The following is a 22383-nucleotide window of genomic DNA, read 5'->3' as shown; positions in this document are numbered from 1 at the left end:
GAAATGTACTGAGAAATAAGGGAGGGAAGGGACAAAGGAGAAGACGAAGTTAAATAGACTGAGAACGAGGGTCGGAAAATGAAATACCGAAGAGAGACAATGAAGAAACAAGTGAGGTGCACCAACTATGTTAAAATTGTGCAGTTCTGGAGGTCAGAAGTGGGACACAGGCCAAAGTCCAGGAATTGGCAGAACTTTCTTACTGGAGGCTCCGTGGGGAACCCTCTTCCTTGAACATGCCAGCTTCTAGAGCTGCCTGCATTTCTTGGTTCATGCTCCTCTCCTCCATCTTCAAAGCACCCGAGGTTCAAATTTCATCACACTATTCTTCTGCACCACTTCCCTGCCACCACCTCCTCCCTCCATACATCAGGAAAGGTTCTCTACTTTTAAGGATTCATGGGATTACATTGGTCTGCCTGGATAATACAGGATAATCTCCCCTTTTCAAGGTCCATAAAATCATATCTGCCTAGCCTCTTTTGCTATAAAAGATGACACATTCACAGGTGCTGGGAATCAGGACACGTACATCATTCGGGGCCACTGCTGTGCCTCTCACAGAGGTCATGCAGGCTTCGTTGAAATCCTCTCTGTTAGTCAGAGAATCAAGCAGTGCACTATCAGGGGAGCCCAATTCCAGTCTTGGCCATGTCTACATACCATTTGAAATGTGGAAATAGAATGTATTTCCCAAAAAATCAAGATATACATTTTGGTAAGCATAAATGCATACATGTCCTTTTATTATGTTCTAATATAAGACGGCAGGAAAATAAATGGATGTCTTATGAAACCTTATATGAAATCTCCCACTCTGGTATCATGGTGCCCAGGATTAGGTAGGAGACACTGAAGTGGCCTCTTTGTCCGACTCTGTGTGACCATTGATGAGGCTCATGATTACCATATCCCTTCTGTCCTTGACTCTTCTCTGCTAAGATGCTTGTGGTTTGGAATGACTACAGGTGATTCCAGATGGCAACTTCTGCTGGCTTCCAAAAGATGCTTAAGCAGCCCCACCTCAGATGAAGAACCCATCTTAGTTTCTCTGTGGTTGAGGGGAATTCTGTGGAATTCACTTCCTCCTTCATAGGTATTCATGTGCTTGTGTTTGCTACACATCATTGTAACCAGAAACTGACCTTCTGTGGAGAATATTGGCCAGACCTCTCTGGATTCAATCCCATAATCTGATTCTGATTCTGGCTCATGCCCTGTTCTCTTCTTAACAATTCTTAAATCAGCTCCCTGGGCAAGCTGAAAGTGAAAGTTTAAAAATCCCCATGTGAGAATGAAAAAGGAGGTCTGGGAGGGAAAGAGAAGGTGAGCTTTGTAATTTATAAGTTGCTATTCAAAAATAAGGCTGATCTTTGCTTCCAGAGAAGACAGGAAGGAAATGCAGTGGCTCAAATTATCCACAGATTGGGCTATTGTGCCTGTTTCTTCCTCCAAATGCAAAGTAGCATTTGTTGAGTACAGAGTTCCAAGCAAGCTCTTGCTAGCTATTGGGGCTATTAATACTAAGTATTTTCATCCATTTCATTGGATGAGAGAGTTTATATGCATACAAAGTTGCATTATGTTTATATCAACATATCCAAATTCATGCAAAATTTTACTTTTGTTACATTGTTACTTGATTTTTTAGAAGTTCTTTTACCTCAGCTACTTCATCTGATCTCAACAGCAATGCTGAGAGTGGTCAATGCAGATGTGAAATCAGAGTCATAGAGAAATTATTTATCTTAGCCTCACCTCACTTGGTCCCAGGGCTAATGAGTGCTGAGGATAGAATCAAGTTTCTTAACTTTAAAACCAATACTCTTTCTACTTGATTATGTAGAAAAAAATCCAGTAATTCAAGAGTTTGAGCAGAGTTTTAATGACTTCAGAACTGTCAGAGCTATAACACTAATTTTCACTTAAAATATATATTTAACAGCATTTGACCATAATTTGGTGGTGAGGAAAATATGAAACAAAGAAAAAAGATAGCATTTCATGCAGTATTATATAAAAATATAACAAGATCTTGAAAATGCAATATTATATAAAGAATTAAGAACGACTCAGAAAAAAAGGTTTTTTTGCTGCTGTACTATGTTAAAACAGTACATGGTTTCTACCACATGACGAATGTAAGAATCAAACAAGCAAATGCAGAGATAACTTCTGAGAGTTCAAATTGCCCAACATGCACAGAGCTACACATTTTCTGGTCAGTATAATTAATTCCACCAAAAATAGGATGATATGCCTTTAAATTAATTAAACCGTAGAATTTATAATTCTACCCCATTACCTCATGTGTTTCTTTTCCTTAGCGTGGCCAATCTGAGCCAGTTATACAAAAATTATTTTACTGAAAAATACCCAACACACAGGTGCTGGTTCAGATTCAGAATGATTTTCTGGATCATTTACAAGATCCAAACAGACTGAAGTTTCTGTTTGTTTTTAAAGTCAACCTAAAGGCACATTGAAAACCTGTTTCTTCCTTGTTTTACTTGCTGATTTTCAATGAGTCCATTTTTAACCTTCCAAAAATATACTTTCAAACAATGTGATTTGTCTTCTAAAATCTAATCATCTCTTCCTGACTCTTGAAATATTTCTGTAACCATGTTGAATATTAACAAAGAGCTCCACATACAAAAAGATTTCCCCTCAATTCTTCTATGTCTTTTGCTGATATCTGTGGTGGATATCAACATTGCATTTGGTTAAGTAGATGGAAAGTGGCTTCTGTTTTGGAATCCTACTTTAGTCTATAGGTATGAATTATGGCTCAGTTAAGGGACAGGCTGGTATAGACTGTCCAATGCCACTGTCTTACTGCATTTAAGGAGCATAAAATGAGTCTTCAGGTCTTTATTCATCAAAATTGAATGTCTCATTAGGAATTCTACTGAAAGAGAAAGTCTGCCTACTGAGAAAACTATGTAGCAACCATTTTCCCTTAGCCTAAAAACAAAATACACGTGTCTAAAAGTTCACAGCATTTCATGTCTCAACCTCCCCCCACCATGCAGAGACATGGCTGAACCAAGAGGAGGTGCTTTGGACCCTCAGGCTCAACATCAGGAGTCTGTGCAATAACTTCGAGGTCCTTCTCTGATTAGCTGTGTTTTCTCGTTTGCATTTGTAGGCTGGAGAACAACAGGAAAGTCCACATCTAAAAATAAACAGAGAAAAGCAATAAACACTATCATCAAATTACAGTTCCTTTAATGGGCAAGTGGTAGGTAGTTTTGTTGAAATGATGATGAGCAAATCAATTCAATTCACAAAATATTATTAATATTAAAATGCCTACCCGTTCAAGCACTACGAAAGGGAGGCGACATGGTATTCCTTGCTCATGTTCTGTCACAGAATTGTAAAACTGAAACTGTAAGCCCAACCTTCCCTTGAGGGAGTTAGCTGAACCTATTGAACTTGAACTTTAGTTTTCACTCTCTTGTGAATAGACCCAGTGCCACCAATCTGGTCATGCATGTTAGACACTAGAAAACACTGGGAGCACCTTCATAAAGACTGCAATATGTATCTGTATGAAAGGTCTAGTTTATATGACAGATGATCCCTAGAGTTTGTAGTGCGTAATTGCATGCAGGTTTCCCACTGAGACAGGAGTCAAAACCCAGGGCTTGCTTAGGTGGAGGGTCTAATAGGAAATTCTCCACATAAAGATTGTGCCCCAAATGGTTATGTCCTCTCTAAATTACTATACCCTTAAATCTGCAGGGTGATTTGTTAGTATTGAATTTTGATATTGAGTTGAAGGAACTTCCCTTAACATGTTTAATGGCAAGCTAAGGAGTACATAGGTTGGCAGATCAAGTTTTCATTACCCGTTTTCTCTGAGCCAAGATGGTAATATAGTTTAAAGTGGTACAGTGCAAGACTACTCCCAGGCACCTAGTAGAAGTGAATGCCTTCACATTCAACATAGTTCTAAAGAATCCCTATAACATTATAAGAAATGTGAGTTCATAGTAAAAACAGAGATAGAAAAATAAGAGGGAAGGGAAGATTACACATAAAACAATGCACATTGAATGAGAGTATTATTTTTTGCTTATATTGGTGTATTAAAATTATACATGATAGTGTCATTCATTGTTACATATTCATATATGCATAAAATATAACAGTATGATTTGGTCAATTTCATTCCCCAGTACCTCCTTTTCCTCCCTCCCCCTGGTCCATGTCCTCCACTCTATTGGCCTTCTGAAGAGAGTAATAGTGAAGTAGAATACAGATCTAAGGAGATTATCTGTGATGTAACAGAAACAGAAAATATGAAAGATGGCAAAAGAGATGAATAGGGTGATAATCTAATGCAACTTTCAAAAAGAAAGGAAAAAAAGAGGAAAGTCAGTATTTGAGGATTTCATGACTAAGAATTTTCTAGAATTGATGAAACGCCAATCCACAGATTCAAGAGAAATTAAACAGAAACCCATATTTAAAATTTCTTAGTGACATTGAAGAGCATCAAAGATAGTGGATTTAAAATCAGTTTTCTCAAAAGGAAGTATGAGACTATGCAACTATATCTTTAGTATGTCAAAAGAAGAACTCTGTCAACTTCACATTTTTGATAAACTAAGTTCTTTTATAAAGGCATGATAAAAATGTATTTCCACATAATAAAAACAGAAAATTTGAAAACAGACGACCAAATTTAAGCATGTAACTTAAGCAGAAAGGAAGTGTTATCTGATGGAAGACTTCTGCAATAAAGAAGAATGATTAACAGAAAAACAAACAAACAAACAAACAAACAAACAAACAAAAAAAAAACACAAAAAATAAAACCATAGGGTCAATACTCCAGCATATGGGCACAGCACTGATTTCCTTAATAAGACTCCTAAAGCTCAAGAAATAAAACCAAATACCAATAACTGGGATGACTTCAAATTAAAAAGCTTTTCCACAGCCAAGGAAACCTTGAAGAGTGTGAAGAAAGAACCTATAGAATGTTGCCAGCTATTCTTCCTACAGGAGATTAATATCCAGAATATATGAAGAAGAAGAAAACAAAAGAAAAACACACAAAAAAACCCCACAAATAACCCAGTCAATAAATGGGCAAATGAACTAACTAGACATTTCTTAAAAGAAGAAACACAAATGGCCAATAAATATATGAAAAAAATTTCAACATTCTTAGCAATCAAGGAGATGCAACTCACAACTACACTGAAATTCCATCTCACTCAAGTCAGAATGGCAATCATCAATAAATGCTGATGAGGATGTGGGGGAAAGGTACACTCATGCATTGTTGGTAGAACTGCAAATTAGTACAACCACTTTGGGAAGCAGTGTGGAGATTCCTCAAAAATTCAGAATGGAACCACCATATGACCCAGCTATCCTACTCCTTAGTATTTATCCAAAAGATCTAAAATCAGCATACTACAGTGATAACTTGCATACCAATGTTTATAGTAGCACAATTGACAATAGCCAAGTTATGGAACCAGCCTACGTGCCTCACAATAGATAAACAGATAAAGGAAATGTATAGACAATGGAGTTCTTTTAAGCTGTAAAGAATGAAATTATGTCATTTGCTGGTATATGGATGAAACTGGAGAATATCATTCTAAGTAAAATAAACCAGACTCAGAAAGTTAAGAGTCAAATGTCTTCTCTGATATGTGGAAGCTAAAGAAAAAAGGAATTTAAAAAGGGGATCTCATGAAAATAGAAGGGAGATCAGTAGTGTAGAGGCAGGGGAACTGAGGGAAGGGGAGGGAAAGAGGAAGAACTAGGGAATGAAGTTGACCAAATTATTCTATGTGCATATATGAATATATCACAGTGCATTCCAATTTTAGATATAATGATAAATTATATCATTATATAATGATAGAAGACAAACAGGGTAGGAAAAGGTAAGTTGGGGGAGGGAGGAGAAGAGGGAAAGGGGATGTACTGGAGATTGAAATGAAGAAACTATGTTATGTGTATCTATGAATATGTCAAAATGAACCCCCAAATTATGTAAAGCTGTAATGCACTATACATAAATAAAAAAGAGAACAGTAAACATATGAGTAGAACCAAAAATATTGTTGCTAGATTATAAGATTAAAGGGAATAGGAACCAGGTCTTTCTTTTTTCTAGCCCCTAACATACTGTCAAGAAAATGCTGTTCTTAATAAACATTTACTGTTGAAAGACTATCTCAGTAAATCAGTCTGGTAAATGACTCAACTTTGACAGGCAAAAATTAAGAAACCTTAGGTCCACTTTGCTTTGTTGGGAACCATTCTGAGCTGACTCACCTGTTCTAACTTCTAACTGCCCTGGACTGGGACCTTGATGCTTGCTTGACATTTTCATGTAAAGAAGCACAAGTTTCTGAACTGTTTTCAAGCATTATTTTTCATGCATTATTTTTGAAATTGTTATTCTTGATTGGGGGGAGGAAGTTGAGTGGGGGAGGGTGGCAAAAAGAGGAAGGGTGAATTTATTTTCTTCCTTGGTACACTTATCCTGAGCAGTCAAATGTGCTGACTACTGAACAGCAAGTATAATAAATGAATCAATATCTTGGCCAAGTGCAAGAGCCATCTGGCTTCTTCTTCTCAGTGGTTGTGAATTTATTTGGGTTTTATCCAGGTGAGGGGCAAGAACAGTTAAGCAACCCAACATATTTTTCTGTGCACCTGAATCACACATTTTTAGATCCAAGGACAATACCGTAAACCCTACTTCTCCTTTATATATTTTATTTCCTCTCATTTAAAAAAAAGAAAGAAGGAAAGGAAAAGGAAAAATCATGACTCCACAGGAACTTTTTGGGATTTAGCTGGAGTTGGTTGGATTTCATTTCATTGGCTTCAATTTAGAAGAAACAAACTCAAATTAGCTCCTATATTTTTTATTTGCATTGCCAGGTGATCAGAGGTGACTGGCTCTATTTTAGGCTTTTGTTTTGGGATCTTGTTACATGTTCACACATACATTCAAGGCTCTATCTCAAGATGGTCTAGAAAACCCTCTTAGCTAGTGGAGTTCTGATTTCACTGTGGCCTTCAGAAAACTAAATATGCCAATCAAAATTTCACAATGTGAAGCTTCTCATTTCAACATGAAAGTAAGGGAAATAACCTAGTATCTACTACCTTTTACCTTTCAGGTTTTAATTTTTCAAAGACAAAAAAAAAAAAAGTGTTCTTTCACCCTACCAAAGATAGTTTCTCTTCCATTTGACCTTGATTAATGCATAGGAAACAATAGAATCGTCCTGTGTTCCTAGGATCTCACTGGGAGTATATTTTTATATTTAGAAAGAGATGGGAATCACTTATAAGTTTTCTAATTGCCCATTAATATTGAAGATGCCACTGTTTGAACTTTGTTTCCTTTATTTCTTAAAGGTAGACACTGGGTTATACCCTTTGACATAGTTGAAAGAAACAAAATAACCCAAATGGATAGCTCCTCTCTTCTACCAAATTGTACCCTATACCACTACTCCTGAACAGAGACTTGTACCATGTTACACTATCAAAAAGTATCTTAGCCTTTAGCCAGGGTCAAAGAGCAGATATAATTGAAATATCTGCATAATAAAAAAGATGCAAGAAAAAAGTTTTAGAAAACAGTTTAATTGTATAGATTGTTAAACTATCTCAAGGCAGGTGAAAACACATTTCTAATGTGTTTTATAAGTCAACAAATAAAAAAAGGATTTGATATTTCAAGTTTGGATTTTCATAAATTAAAAATATATTTAAAGATCCTATAACATGTTCTTAAGTGAAATTTGAGGTGATTGGTCAATAAATCCCAAAATCAGAAATGTGTTTTTCTAGTAAACCCCTGCTCTTTCCTCTTTACGGATAGTCAAGTAAGACACAAGAAGAAAGTTGCCAGTAATTACTATTACTTTTGTTCTAGAGAAAGGATTATCTCACATTAGTCTTATTACACCTTATGTCTTGACATTTCTGAATAAAATACAAAATAATAGAAGAAATTCTACTTCACTAAAATCAGGTTTTATGTATGAAAAATAAATTTCCAGTTGTAATCTTTATATCTTGGTCAATCCCTAAGCACAGTATAACCTGAGGTATGGCATTTAGATGGATAATTAATATAAATCCCTGGATCTACCCACTCTTCCACACCCTACCCTGTCTCACCTCAATTTGCTTCCCCTTCCACTTTCCAGGGAAATGGAAATTCAGTACTGGCTAGATAATTTGTAAAACCCAGTGCAAATAGAATGTGATATACTTTTTTTGAAAATTAAAAATTTCAAGACAATAATAGTGGAGAAGTAAATCGAGTGCTGGCAATCCTTGCCAATTGTAATAAGTCAAGAAAAAGAAACAAAGGGCATGCAGTCCAGAATGGAGTGGACCCCTTGGATTGCTTCCAATTCTAAAACCCTAGGACTTTATGATAATCTAGAATGTAAGAATTAAAAATTAACACCTAAAAACCAAATGTGTTCCTATATACCAGTGATGAATCCACGGCATGAGAAATTAGGAAAACTACCCCATCAACAATAACCACAAAAAAAATAAAGTATTTGGGAATCAATCCAACAAAAGAGGTAAAAAAAAAAAAACAAAAAAACTCTACAATGAAAACTAGAGAACACGAAAGAAATAAAAGATGACCTTTGAAGATGGAAAGATCTCCCATGCTCTTGGATAGGCAGAACTAACATTGTCAAAATGGCCATACTACCAAAAGCATTATACAGATTTAATGCAATTCCTATTAAAATTCCAATGACATTCTTCATAGAATAGAAAATGCAATCATGAAATTAATTTGGAAAAATAAGAGACCCAGAAGAGTCAAAGCAATCCTTAGCAAGAAAAGTGAAGCAGGGGGCATCACAATATCGACCTTAAATTATACTACAGAGCCATAGTAACAAAAATGGCATGGTATTGGCAACAAAATGGATATGTAGACCTATGGTACAGAATAGAAGACACAGAGAAAAACCCACTTAAATACAGTTATCTCATACTAGACAAAGGTGCTAAAAACACATATTGGAGAAAAGAGCCTCTTCAACAAATGGTGCTGGGAAAACTGGAAATACATATGTAACAAAATGAAATTAAACCCCTATCTCTCACTCTGCACAAAACTCAACTCAAAGTGGATCAAGGACTTAGACACCAGAACAGAGACCCTGCACCAAATGGAAGAAAAAGTAGGCCCAAATCTCCACCATGTTGACTTAGGAACTGACTTCCATAACAAGACTCCTAAAGCATAAGAAATAAAATTAAGAATCAACAAATGGGATGGAACTAAAATACTTCTTCATGGCAAAGGAAACAACCAATAACATGATGAGAGAGCCTAAAAAATGGGAGAAAATCTTTACCACATGCACCTCAGATAGAGCACTAACCTCCAAAAAACTTAATACTAAAAAACCAAATAACCCAAAAAATTTAATACCAAAACCCAAAAAACCCAATCAATAAGTAGGCTAAGGAACTGAACAGACACTTCACAGAAGAAACACAATCAACTAGTATATGAAAAAAATGTTCAACATCTAGCAAATAGAGAAATGCAAATCAAAATTACATGGAGATTCCATCTTACTCCAATCAGAATGGCAATTAGCAAGAATACAAGCAACAATAAATGTTTGCAAGGATGTGGGGAAAAAGGTCCACTCATACATTACTGGTGGGACTGCCAATTGGTACAACCACTCTGGAAAGCAGTGTGGTGATTCCTCAAAAAACTTGGAATGGAACCACTATTGGACCTAGCTATCCCACTCCTCAGTTTATACCTAAAGGACTTAAAAGCAGCATACTACAGTGATGCAGCCACATCAATGTTTATAGCAGATCAACTCATATTAGCTAACTATGGAACCGTCCCAGGTGCTCCTCAACAGATGAATGATTAAAGAAAATGTGGGTATATATAAACAAAGGAATATTACTCAGCCTTAAAGAAGAATGAAATTATGGCATTTGCTGGTAAATGGATGGAGTTGGAGACTATCATGCTAAGTGACATAAGCCAATCCCAAAGAACAAAGGTTCAATGTTTTCTCTGATATACGGATGCTAATTCACAATAAGGGTATTGGCTAGGGAAGAATAGAAGTCTAACTTTGGGTTAGACAGAGAGGAGTGAAAGGAGTGGAGGGGGTAAGGGGGTAGGAAGGATAGTAGAATGAATTGGACATTATGTGTCTATATGGTTACACAACCAGTGTAACTCTATACCATACACAACCAGAAGAATGAGAAGTTACACTCCATTAATATATGATGCGTCAAAATGCATTCTACTGTCATGTATAATTAATTAGAACAAAGAAAAAAGTCAATCAGAAGCCTTGCCAAAAAAAAAAACAAACCTGAGCGAGAAAATGTTTGTCACTTTTTATTTTATTTCACTAAAGTAAAATTATGATAGCCCCAATGTCACACCATTGCCTTCCAATCTCCCCCAGTTTCTTCTGGCATCTTTACATTTAAATTTTGCATCAAGTCTTGATGTACATTGCTTCTCATTAATTATGAGAACAGAACTTTGATATTTGAGAAACTAGTAACACTCTTTGGTTAATAACTTTAAGCGGGACCCCTTCTTTCACAGAACAGATTAGACCTTAGTTTATTTATCAGACCACAGTTCAGAAAGCACAGTCTGCTTTTGAAGTCTGCTTTTTCATCCTCACCAGCCTTAATTTGTATTAATTTCACCTGTGAACTACACCAAGTATCTGCATTAGTAGAGTACATTTCTAAAATTAATGCAACTAACTACAGAGGAAACATAGATCTTCATAATGAAATGATGATTTCATTATAAGAAGTGATGGATTTGTTGCAGAGTTGGTGACACTTAAGCTTCAAGGGCCTCACCTGCACAGACCCTTCCAAGAATCCACGTGTATAGATCAGAAAAAGAAAGATATTTACAGACTATAATCAGCAAAAAAATTCCCCTTTTTTATGCTGATTTTCCCTTCTCTTTGACAAACGAAAACAGAAAGCTTTTGGGGGATTTGGTTAAGGGAGAATAGAATTGGGGATATTTTCGAGTTTAGTGGGATATGCTTTTGTGGTATGGAGTAACTGTGTATAATTAATTATTGCTAGCCATGTGGGTGTAGAAATGCCTTTAGGAATACTCCTACAGCTCATTATGTCAATTCACTTACTGAGGGAACAAGAGATCTAAGACAAAGGTCGTGTCATATAATATGAATGTGTCCAGTGGGCTCTGGCCTGGGGAGTATTCGGTGTTGTAACAAGGTTTGAAATGTATAGAGGTGTTCTGTGGAAATTTCTTTCAAATATTATATCTTTTTCTTTTTTTTTATTTCAGTGCTGGGGATTGAACCCAGGGCTTTGTACTTGAGAGGCAAGCACTCTACCAACTGAGCTATCTCCCCAGCCCCTCAAATCTTATATCTTTTATATAAAATAAACTAAATTGTTTTCCCAAATTTGACAATTCCTAAATTTTAGGGATCAATAATGAGGTGGAGAGTCAAAAAACCCTTTCTAATTCACCGATTATAAAAAAGAAAACAAATTTGGATCAAGTACACTAGAGGAGAGGCAGAATTAGTTTTATGTTCTTTTCCTATAGAAAAAGGTATTACAAAATTATTGTTATATGAATAGACAATCAAAGAATAGGCAGCCATATAGCATGAGAGGGAAAATGAGTTGTGCTAGGCAGATAACTACATGACTGCTGCTTTTATAGATTTTGTGATATATGTGGTATTTGTCAGAGTTTAAGCTTCATAGCTTGTTATAATTTCTTTTTCCCATTTCAAATAAATATTCACTTTCAGACCTTATTTTGAACAAATCTCATACATTTCAGGTCCCACAAAACGTGGATCATCTCTACATAAGAGGTTTTGAATATTTAGAAATAAGAGAAAGTTTTCCTTTTAGTTAAGGATTCTTTAATAATACAGTCAAATGAGATTCTAGAATCTGACATCTGGAACAGAATTGGTAGCTCTGGGGTGTCAGAAGAACTGAGAACAGTGAGAGACACACAGATTCATCACCAGGCACCCAGCAGGGAGGAACCCTGAGTGGAATCTGGCACCTAGTCAGGTCTGTTCCAGAAAAGAAATCTTCCACAAAGATTACTGAAAATGACTTGGTGGAGCTTTTATCTAATTTAAAAGAGGAAAGACTGTGAGGCTTTTCAGAGAACTGTGAAATACTGAAAAAAAAAAAAAAATCAGAAAACTTCCTCTGGTTGTTGAACTAACCAACCCCATAGCAAGAGGTCACAGGTTGCAGAAAAAACTCTTTCTGTCCTCTCCAAGCTCCTAATTATCAAAGAGTCTGGGTCTCAGGACATTTAATATGACTGAAGACTTTTCTTTTGAGCTACAGTAATGGATAATACTGGATATTACTTAGTACCACATTTTATAGAAATAAAAGACATGTGGAAGTCTTTAAATAGTTTCTGGTGCTTGATGGAATTTGTTTCAGTGTGACCAGAGTATGGTCCAGTCCACAGAAATGTACCACCATCCTGAAATTCCAGCAGTTCAGAAAACAATGAGCCATTGTGTGAATTATCAAGTAATTTTTTTAGTTGAACCTCTAGTGTTGTTTTAGGATTCAGTGATAAAGTCTATAATCCAGAATAATGATTTATTCCACAGGAGAAAATGACAGGGAACTGTAGCTGCAAGATGGAGCAGGGCCATGGCAATTTGATGCTGGTTTGTTTAAACACAAACTTCTCCCAAAGAATATCAAATATCCTTGGTGCGGATTCTCTGGGATCTTATCTTTCCCTACAATTTGTTTTTCTTTTTCATTTCTGGGCAGAATGAATTTGAAAAATCAGTATTCATCATGGTCATGCATACACACAGAAAGACATATGGAGATTGTTTAGTAAAGCAAATAGCCCTATTTTTGAGGCTGCTTTGAAGTTAAACCTCAATGTATATAATTGAGAAAGATGTTCTATTTCAGAGGAAGAAGACAGGGCTACTCCAGTTCTAGCCCATCTTTATCTATCCAAAGGAAGAAAAATCAAAGGTTGATGACTTTTCTTGATGTTTATTCCTTTCTATTTCATCTAGAGATGTTAAAGGAACAAGATGAAAGGTTTCTTCTGAGAAAAATTTCTCCCTTGGGTCTTGTGTCCTGGACACTCTCACCCAAACCTTCCTGAACCCAGAATTCACTCTCTTGTAATAAGATCATGAATTGTACTTGCTTTGCATTGTTATCAGCATACTTCACGTTATTATCAGTTTTTCTTTATGCTTGGGGTAAAGCAAATGTCCCTTCCTCTTCCCCAAAAGACCAACCAAAGCTAATAGTCTATGGGATTTCCCTCAAGTGGCTTGGACCTCTTGATTTAGCAGGACCTGGTGCTTGGTATGGTCTATGAAGGGACACCCACTACCTCTGCTCTCATTGTACTCCACCTTTTTCCATGTCAATCTTGATCTGTTCCTCAAGGTCTTCTGGTGACACATAAAAGTCCTCTTCTGTCATCGATGATTTGGGCCGGCAGTGTCCACAACAACAGTTGCAGCAGCAGCACAGGCAGCAACAGAAATAGCAGCCAGTCAAGAGGCCAATGATGATGAATAGGGTCTAGGGGACACAGAAACAAAGAAAAATAGGCGTGAGGTTAGGTGGAGAGGGGGGAATCCCTGGAACCCAAGCCTGCACCCTCAAGAGCCCTGAAGATATCGCAGTTGATCCTACAACGGCATGTCCACCCTCATCCTCACCCGCTGGAGGAACTATCTTTTCCATTTCCTTGAAAATCATTTTCCTGATAAAGTTTTGCCTAATAAGTTAGACCCAGAGGAAATGCCAAGTGCATTATTAGAGCCAGGGTGCTTTCACTAAACTCATCCCTATCACAGGGCAGTGATACCTGAGTTACAGTGTCCCCACAGGTTGAAGTGCACCTAAAGTCAGTTAGCATTCCTCAGCTCCAGCCCACCCCAGTCAGCCAATAAAACTAGCTCCTTCCTTTTGTTCCAGAGAGTCAGCCTGATGCTTTCTTGTGGGAGCTGCATTTCCCTTCCCAAATGGAGACCCCAGTAAAGATGTTGCCTCTATATTTGTATACGTATGATCCGACCTTGTATCTGTCATTATTATGTCAAAGCTCCCAATGTCCAGCATCAAATCCATATAGAGGGATCTTTGTTTTCTGCCCAAATCTTTCATGAGAAAAGGGAATTCTCCTAGATATCCCCCCAAAAGGACTCCAAAAGGATAGTTTGCAGAAGGCAAGAGAAGTCTTAGGCTTCAGACTTTCTTTTCATAACAAAAACATATTCTCTCTCTTCCTGCATGTGTAAGACTAAAATTTAACAAGATTCAGTGGAAGAAAATAGCAATCAGAATACTAGAGATCTTTTCTCTTGCTTTTCTCTCCTACACACTTGCTTACTTTCTCCTCCTCGCTTTTCACACTCTTTCTTGTGCGTGCCCTTTCTCTTTCCCTTTCTTTTCCTCTCATTTTCTCTCTTACCCTGCAGGGAGACACTCTGTTTGCTTAATAAACTCCCTTATGTGAAAATAAAAAAAAAAAAAAAAAAAAGAATACTACTGAGCATGAAACCAGCTTTTTTGGACATTTTGTTTTCAAAAATTATTATTTTCACAACTTATAAGAATGTGAGCTGTCCACAGAATATACCAATGGAATGTATGGGTGGTCTATATATGTAAGTAGAATTTCTTCTTTTTGGTGCTGTGGATTGAACCTAGGATCCCTTTGCCACTAAGTACATCGCCAGACCTTTTTATTTTTCACGTAGAGACAGGGTCTTTCTAAGTTGCTGAGGCTGGCTTGAAACTTGCAATCCTCGTGCTTCAGCTTCCTGAGTCACTGGGATTACAGGCATGGGCCACTTGGCTATATATCAATGTACTTTTATCAGAAGATAAGGATATTAAAATTCACAAGCAAATATGAATTAATCACCAAACATACATATTTTAGGGATTCCTAGGAAATCAAACAAAATCTACTACATAAAAATCAATTCTGACTTCACTGAGTCCTTAAAAAGTTGCCTTCTGCTTGATCAGATGTCCATTTCTCCCCCACTCCCTGTTCTACTTTCTTCTCACTGGTTCCCCTCTCTTCCTTCTTCACTACCTCCCAGCAGGCTCCATGTGAGCCTATGACAGAATCACCACTCATCTTCTCCACTACCTTGTTTGCTGATGTAGTCTACGCTAGAGATGGTAAAGTGCATGGTTAAATTTGTCCTATCATAATTTATTAAACAGTTGTCACACTAATAAATTATTTTTGGTTTTGAGCAATGAGTCAGTGCTTAATTAGTCACTACAGGGGGAAGGGAGGCCAGTCAGAATTAACCTGAAGCTCCAAATTCAAATATAATTAATGTCTAGCAGTATTTTTAAGTCAGGATGGATTTAATAATTAACTGATGAACTAAAGCAAAAATGCTCCCCAAATAATGGCTCTTGGTAGAAGAGATGTCTCATTTTATTTACAAGAGTTAAATTGTAGTATGCCTAGTCTTTCTTTGAGATGAAGTCTAAAAGAGCGAAGGATACAGTGATCTTCCATAAAGTTGTTTTTGAAGGAAAAGAAAATGATTTACCTTTGCCCACCAGCTTGAGAGCATGAAATAGGTATTAACATTTTCATCTCCAAATTGCTCCGCCACGTAGAGTCCCAGTGATCCATATTTGTCATATATGTTTCTCTTGGACATGTCTGTAAGTATGGTATGGGCATTGTTGATTTCTTTAAACTTTTCAGCAGCAGCTGGATCATCTGGATTCTTGTCTGGATGGTGTTTCAGGGCCAATTTTCTTTTAAAATAAAAAAAAAAGTGAGTACTGTTATTTGAAAAAGATTACAATAACATCTTGGAAAGGCAGGGTTCATCTGTACATCCTTTATTTGTGCAAGTACTATGAAATGATCAGTTTCACACCTGTGGTGATTTAACTAAGAAATAAATTTTCATTACATGGTGTCTCTTGTTCCTGATGTGCAGAAACCATCATATTATTTCTCCCCCGACACCCTCAAGGCCATTCTCTATAGAGCACAACTGTTGAGTCTGAGACATTTTGCTATGGATGAGTGTGTGGAGTAGATCTTTACTGGAAAGCTGCTCCATAGCCCACCCTAACACGTAGAGGCCCTTAAGAGTTCTAGCAGCAGGTTCTAGCTTACACTCAGATTCCACTTAGAACCAGAAGAGTTTTCCAGAATGACAGAACTTCATGTCACATATTCTACAAATTAAATTAAAGTATAAAAGAAGATCCTGAATTAATAGTGCCTTGAACACATATATGACCCCTTCACAAATCACTGATAAGTCTTAACTCACATTCATTTTCTAAAGGAACATTTTTTCCAACATACCCCTTTCCAAATATGTCTTCCCATTTCAATCACTGTAGACATTTGCTGTGGGTATAAGGCCCTCTTTCCTCTTGGGCCATAAAGTGGATCCCAGGAGGTATGGGATATTCTCCATGTTCAGGGCAGATTGGGAGTGTTCTTTAACTCTTCTCTTTATACTTTTAAAGGTATAAAAGTGGATGTGAGAAGTCAGCTATGCCAGACTCCTGGGTGGGATGGGGGGTGCATTTCTCTTACTTCCCCCCTGGAGACAATTTAAATAATGATAAAAGTCATGTTCAAAGTTGAGTCTGAACTATTTTTTCCACAAAAAGTCAATTTTAGTTCTCCTGGTTGGAAATTCCACACAACTTTTCTTCCTACTGTGCCCAGCATAGGTATTTGCAGATACAATAAACTTCTTTTTATGATATCATGTTAGGTAGAATGTTTCATTTTAATGCAGAAATAAAAGTCCAGAAGTACAGCATAAAAATAAGTATAGTTTGAAAGCCAATATAAACTGAACAAGTCACCTGTTTTAGCAATTCAAGTATTACTGGTTAAGAAGTAGGCAAATACACTCATACATTGTTGGTGGGACTGCAAATTGGTGCAACCACTCTGGAAAGCAGTGTGGTGTTTCTTCAGAAAACTTGGAATGGAACCATCATTTGACCCAGTTATGCCACTCCTCAGTTTATACCTAAAGGACTTAAAAGCAGCATACTACCGTGATGCAGCCAATCAGTGTTTATAGCAGCTCAATTCGCAATAGTTAAGCTATGGAACCAACCTAGGTGCACTTTAACAGATGAGTGATTAAATAAAATGTGGTATATATACACAATGGAATATTACTCAACCATAAAGAAGAATGAAATTATAGCATTTTCTGGTAAATGGATGGAACTGGAGACTATAATGCTAAATGAAAAAAACCAATTCCCAAAACCAAATACTAAAGGTTTCCTCTCTGATAGGTGGATGCTAACACACAATAAGGTGGGGAATAGGTGTTCATTGGATTAGTCAAAGGAGAATGAAGGGAAGGGAGGGGGATGACAATAGGAAAGGACAGTAGAATGAACGGGACATAACTTTCCTATTTTCATATCTGAATACACGACCAGTATAACTCCACATCATGTTCAATCACAAAATGGGATCCTAATTAGAATAAGTTATACTCCATGGATGTAAAATATGTCAAAATACATGCTACTGTCATGTACATCTAAAAAGAACAAATGAAAAAAAGAAGTAGGTAAATATTTAGGCAGTGCAGCATTAGGATGCTTAAAATGCACAAAAAAATACTTAAAAGCATAAATCATGGTGTCTAATACATTCTAACTGAACTCAGACTAAATAAAAAATCAAAACAATGATAGCTCATTTCAAATTTGTTTAGTACAAACAATTTTTATCTTTCATTTTGAGAGATGTTTAGAGTACCTTTAAATTATTACAAATGTAACCATTGGTGTCAGTGTTTTCTTTTTAATTTTTTTATTTAGGTTTAATTTTTTACAGACTGCATTTTGATTCATTGTACACAAATGGGGTACATCATTTCATTTCTATGGTTGTACATAATGTAGATTCATACCATTCGTGTAATTGTACATGTACATAGGGTAATGATGTCTGTCTCATTCCACCATTTTTCATACCCCTGTCCCTCTCATTTCCTTCTACATATTCTAAAGTTCCCCCATTCTTCTCTCATTCCCCACCCCCTGACCCCCATTATATATCATTCTCCACTTATTAGGGAAAACATTCGGCCTTTGGTTTTTAGGGCTTGGTTATTTCCAAGCCCTAGCATGATATTCTCCAATTCCATCCATTTATTTGCAAATGCACTCAAAATTTATAATGCAACCTTTGGAAATTGCATAAAATGCCTATTTTTAACCTTTTACAAAGTTTACTACATGCCATCATTTTAAAGCACATTGGAAACATCAATTCATTAATTCTCACAACTCTATGAGATAGGTATTATAATTATCCCATTTTGCAGATTATCCTGTTTTGTTAGGCACTAGGAGGTTGAGTCTTGCTCACTGTCTACACAGCTAATAAATAGAGCTAGACTTTGAACACAAACTATCCAACTCTGACCACAACTCTTCACTACTACTGTGCTTTTCCTATATTGACATTTTTGAATTTAAAAAGTAAGGAACACAGAATGCTTAGTAGGTCATTTTAAGTATTGTGACTTTAGTCTGGTGACAAGGAAGAGGACTTTGTAGTATTTTTAAGAAGAGCGACAGTTTTAGAGTGATCCAGGCAAAATTCATGGTGGTTAGGAGCAGTGTGGTAGTGGCAGATGTGGTGAGAAGTGTTGGATTCTGGATATATTTTGGGAAATAGCTGATAAATTGGGTGTGGGGTGGGAGAGAAAAACATGAATGTAGATGGCAGCAAAGTTATGACCAGAGCAATTAAAAGTTGGGAATTACTCTTTAATGAGGGTTTTTTGGTTTTGATTTTTTTTTTGGTAGTGGATAGTAATTTTCTGGCATCCATGAGTTCCACTTTGAATACCCTGAGATACCTATTAGGCTTCTAAGTGGGGATGGTAGAGAGTTCTTAGATATACATTTGAGGGTCTTTAGCAGGCAGCTGACATTTAGAACCATGAAACCAAGAAAGTGGTTCCAAGAAGTCCAAGGACTAAGTTTTGAAAAAGATTCACCAGAAAAAGAGACTAAGAAAGAAGGATCAATGACACACAAGGAGAAATCTGAAGAGTATGAGGTTTTGGGATCCAAGTGAAGAGAGTAATCATCTGTGTCAAATGCTGCGGGCAGGGCATGTAAGATGAGGGCTAAGAATTGACTGGAAGATTTAGTTAGTTGGAAACATCCTGGATGACCTTCACACACACACACACACACACACACACACACACACACACACACACACACAATTGTATATATGCCTTTATATGGGGAAAATTAAAGAAGAAAAATAAGCAGAAGTCAGAAAACGGAATAACCAAAAATCAAGAGTGTTCATAGCTACACATCAAGATTATAGGTGATTGTTTTACTATTGCTTATTATAAAATCTACACATATTACTTAATGTGTTTTTTTTTTTCCTAAAACACTTTAAAGCTCCAGTGAAAATTCAGTTTGTTCCCATAAATGACCCCTTACTGAATTAAGGGTAGGAGAACGAAAAAAAAAAAAAAAAAAAAAAAAAAAATCCCCAAACTGTCACAGTGATCATTATCAAAAAGCCTTAAGTGGATTCTTCAAGCACGTTTGTTTTAATGGCATAATATTTCTGGAATCCTCACTCTGTACCCTGGAATACTAATAGCAGAATTTCCCCCTAATAGTTCCAAAGATATCATGTCTAGGCCAATCAAAAAGGCTGTTACTTGTGCCTTGATGGGGAAAAAGAAATCCTGGAAAATGCATCCATTTCCTTGTTCCCAGGACTCAGTTGTAGACTGATACACACTGCCCAAGACAGCCAAAGAAGCCTGGCTTCCTGTCATTTTGAAAGCTATTTGGATCTTTGTCAGCTCACAAGGGCAGAGGCATCAATCCATTTATCACACTCCTCTAACAATGGAGTTGGCAGACATGGAGGGTTGGAACACCTCCACTTGTAACAAATTCAATTCTTGGTTGTCAGCCGCATTTTGACTCCTCTTGGCAGGTGCTCCTGGCTCTGAGGGATCCTTGGGAAAGATGGCGAACAGAGGCAGCTGCCAAAATTACACCACTGCTCAAGGAGGTATTTGCTCAGTGTCCTACCCTCTTAGGAATTGTCTGTTCAGCAAGAAAACATGTAGGGAATTTAGGATTTCAGGAAAGGAGGGTAGTACATTTAAATAGAATAGTCACCTGTTCATTTTCTAATTTTATACTTAAAAGTGACCTGATATTCAGTCAGAATGCGAACCTTTAATTCTAAATCTCTCTATGCTTTTAGTTACCTGTTAATCTGGAATGTCTATAACTAATATAGTATTAGAAATAGCATTCAATGTCCACCATATTCACCTCAAAATCCAATGACAGCTGTCAACCAAAATGCATAGTGAATTCAACGAGTGGCAGATATGATAGATATACGTGGGGTCTATAATTGTAATTATCTAAGGCCCCAAGATCTACACATTTTTTTGAGGCACTGGAATAATTCTAAGAATTGTGATGCTTTTCCCTGTTGTCTTCCTTGGCCCGCTAACCCTCTCATATGAGACCTGCCTACTGCTCTTTACCAGTTTCTGTGTTATCTGGGGCCAGATTCTGATCATGTCGCCCCGGTTCTTGGACAAACGTGTCTCCTTGAGGTTGGAATGTCAGAGAGCTTCTTGTATTCTAGAGGAATAGTAGCCTCTGAGTCTCAGGGAACCAAACCTTGGCACAGCTGTCTCTGTAGCTGCCTTTCCCCACTCAACTCAGCAGTTTTATTCGATTGTTTTTTTGTTGCTAACTATTTCGAAGATTTCTCCACTGCTGACTTTCTACTAAACTCTCAACCATGAAGCTGATTGCTCCTCTGCTCTCCCAGAAGAAAGTCACCTGAAACTAGGAGGAAAAAGTAGAAGAGGGAGGATGAGGAATTGATTTTTTCCTATATCTTAGAAATTTTAAAACCACACTCATGGCAGAGCCAGTGCCCACTGCAAAGGACACAGGCCCAGACTGAACTGGAGAGACCAAAAATCTGAGTTCATATTGGATCTAGACTATTCTTTATAGAAAAAAATGGCAGGGATGAGAAGGAGACTGATGGTTGACAGAAAAATGAGCTTCCATAAAGCAGAGTTTGTAGGTGAAAACACCCTAGATTAGGAATTCCTCAGTGCATGGTAAGTGTTGTGATTACGGAACCAAAAAACATTCAATTGTGTATCATGATGGTGGAGGCTCAATGGAATTCCTGTTACTACTTCTTCTTCTTCTTTTTTTTTTTTTTTTTTTTTTTTTTATGGTGCTGGGGATTGAACCCAGGGCTTTGTGCATGCAAGGCAAGCACTCTACCAACTCAAGTACTCTACCAACTGAGCTATATCTCCAGTCCCCCTGTTCCTTCTTAGACTTAGGCAACACCCAAGTGAAAATAGAAGAAACCAATGTATGGGTTCCTGGGCATGACTCCCTAACATTTGATGTTGACAGACATTAAATGTTTATATATATATGTATTTAATACATATACACACATACACAACATATATATACATATATATGTGTATATATATACACATTCATTATGATTTATAATGAGGTTGATACATATGTCATTTGGACATCCTATAATTAGGTGCATTTTAGTTTTTTACAAAATTTTAGTTTGGCTTTAAAATTAACTTATTCCACTTAAAAATACATATTCTATATATGTTATATATGAATTATTTGCCAGTTATATACATTGCAGATACCTTCCAATCTGGGTCTTTGTTATCAATGTAACATTTTGATGTTATTTTTGATGAACATCAGTTCATAATTTAATTTTGTTGAATTAGTCAATCTTTTCCTGAGCCAGAAAAATATCATTCTACAAACTCTAAATCTAAAATATTTATGGTTTTGCCTTTCATATGGAAGTGAAAGTCTCATTTATAGCTGATTTTTTTTAATGTGGTAAAAGCAAGGCATCCAATCTCACTTACTTATATAGCTATCCAAGTATTGTTGCACCATTTGTTATAAAAATAAAATACTGTCCCTGGATTTCTAGGATCTCTGTTCTGCTCTATTGGTTTCTATTTCTGGGCCAACAGTGGTCTTTTTTTTTTTTTTTTTTTTTTTTGAGGTAGGAGGTTGCAGGGAGTATCAGGGATTGAACCCAGGAGTGCTTAACCACTGATCCACATCCGCAGCCTTTTCTATGTTTTATTTTGAGACAGGGTCTCCTAAATTGCTTTAGGGCCTTGAAAAATTGCTGAGGCTAGCTTTGAACTTATGATCCTCCTGCCTCAGCCTCCTCAA

General features: G+C 36.8%; 1 protein-coding gene across 7 annotated transcripts in view; it reads right to left on the bottom strand.

The window, feature by feature from the left end:
* Positions 1–1867: 1867 nt before the first annotated feature.
* DNAJC5B (DnaJ heat shock protein family (Hsp40) member C5 beta) overlaps positions 1868–22383 on the bottom strand; it is a 220354-nt gene continuing 199838 nt past the window's right edge. For all 7 annotated transcript variants that reach the window (XM_079105389.1, XM_079105392.1, XM_079105394.1 and 4 more), the window contains 3 exons: positions 15648–15861; positions 13473–13644; positions 1868–3178 (listed from right to left, as the gene is read on the bottom strand). In XM_079105389.1, the coding sequence (XP_078961515.1) occupies positions 3084–3178; positions 13473–13644; positions 15648–15861 (481 nt within the window). In that variant the 3' untranslated portion in view covers positions 1868–3083. The remainder of the gene's footprint in view (positions 3179–13472; positions 13645–15647; positions 15862–22383) is intronic.

The sequence above is a fragment of the Sciurus vulgaris genome (genome assembly GCF_902686455.1).
Source record: "Sciurus vulgaris genome assembly, chromosome: 1".
Lineage (NCBI taxonomy): Eukaryota > Metazoa > Chordata > Mammalia > Rodentia > Sciuridae > Sciurus > Sciurus vulgaris.
The sequence above is the reverse complement of the archived record's forward strand: the minus strand, read 5'-3'. Positions and strand labels throughout refer to the sequence as shown.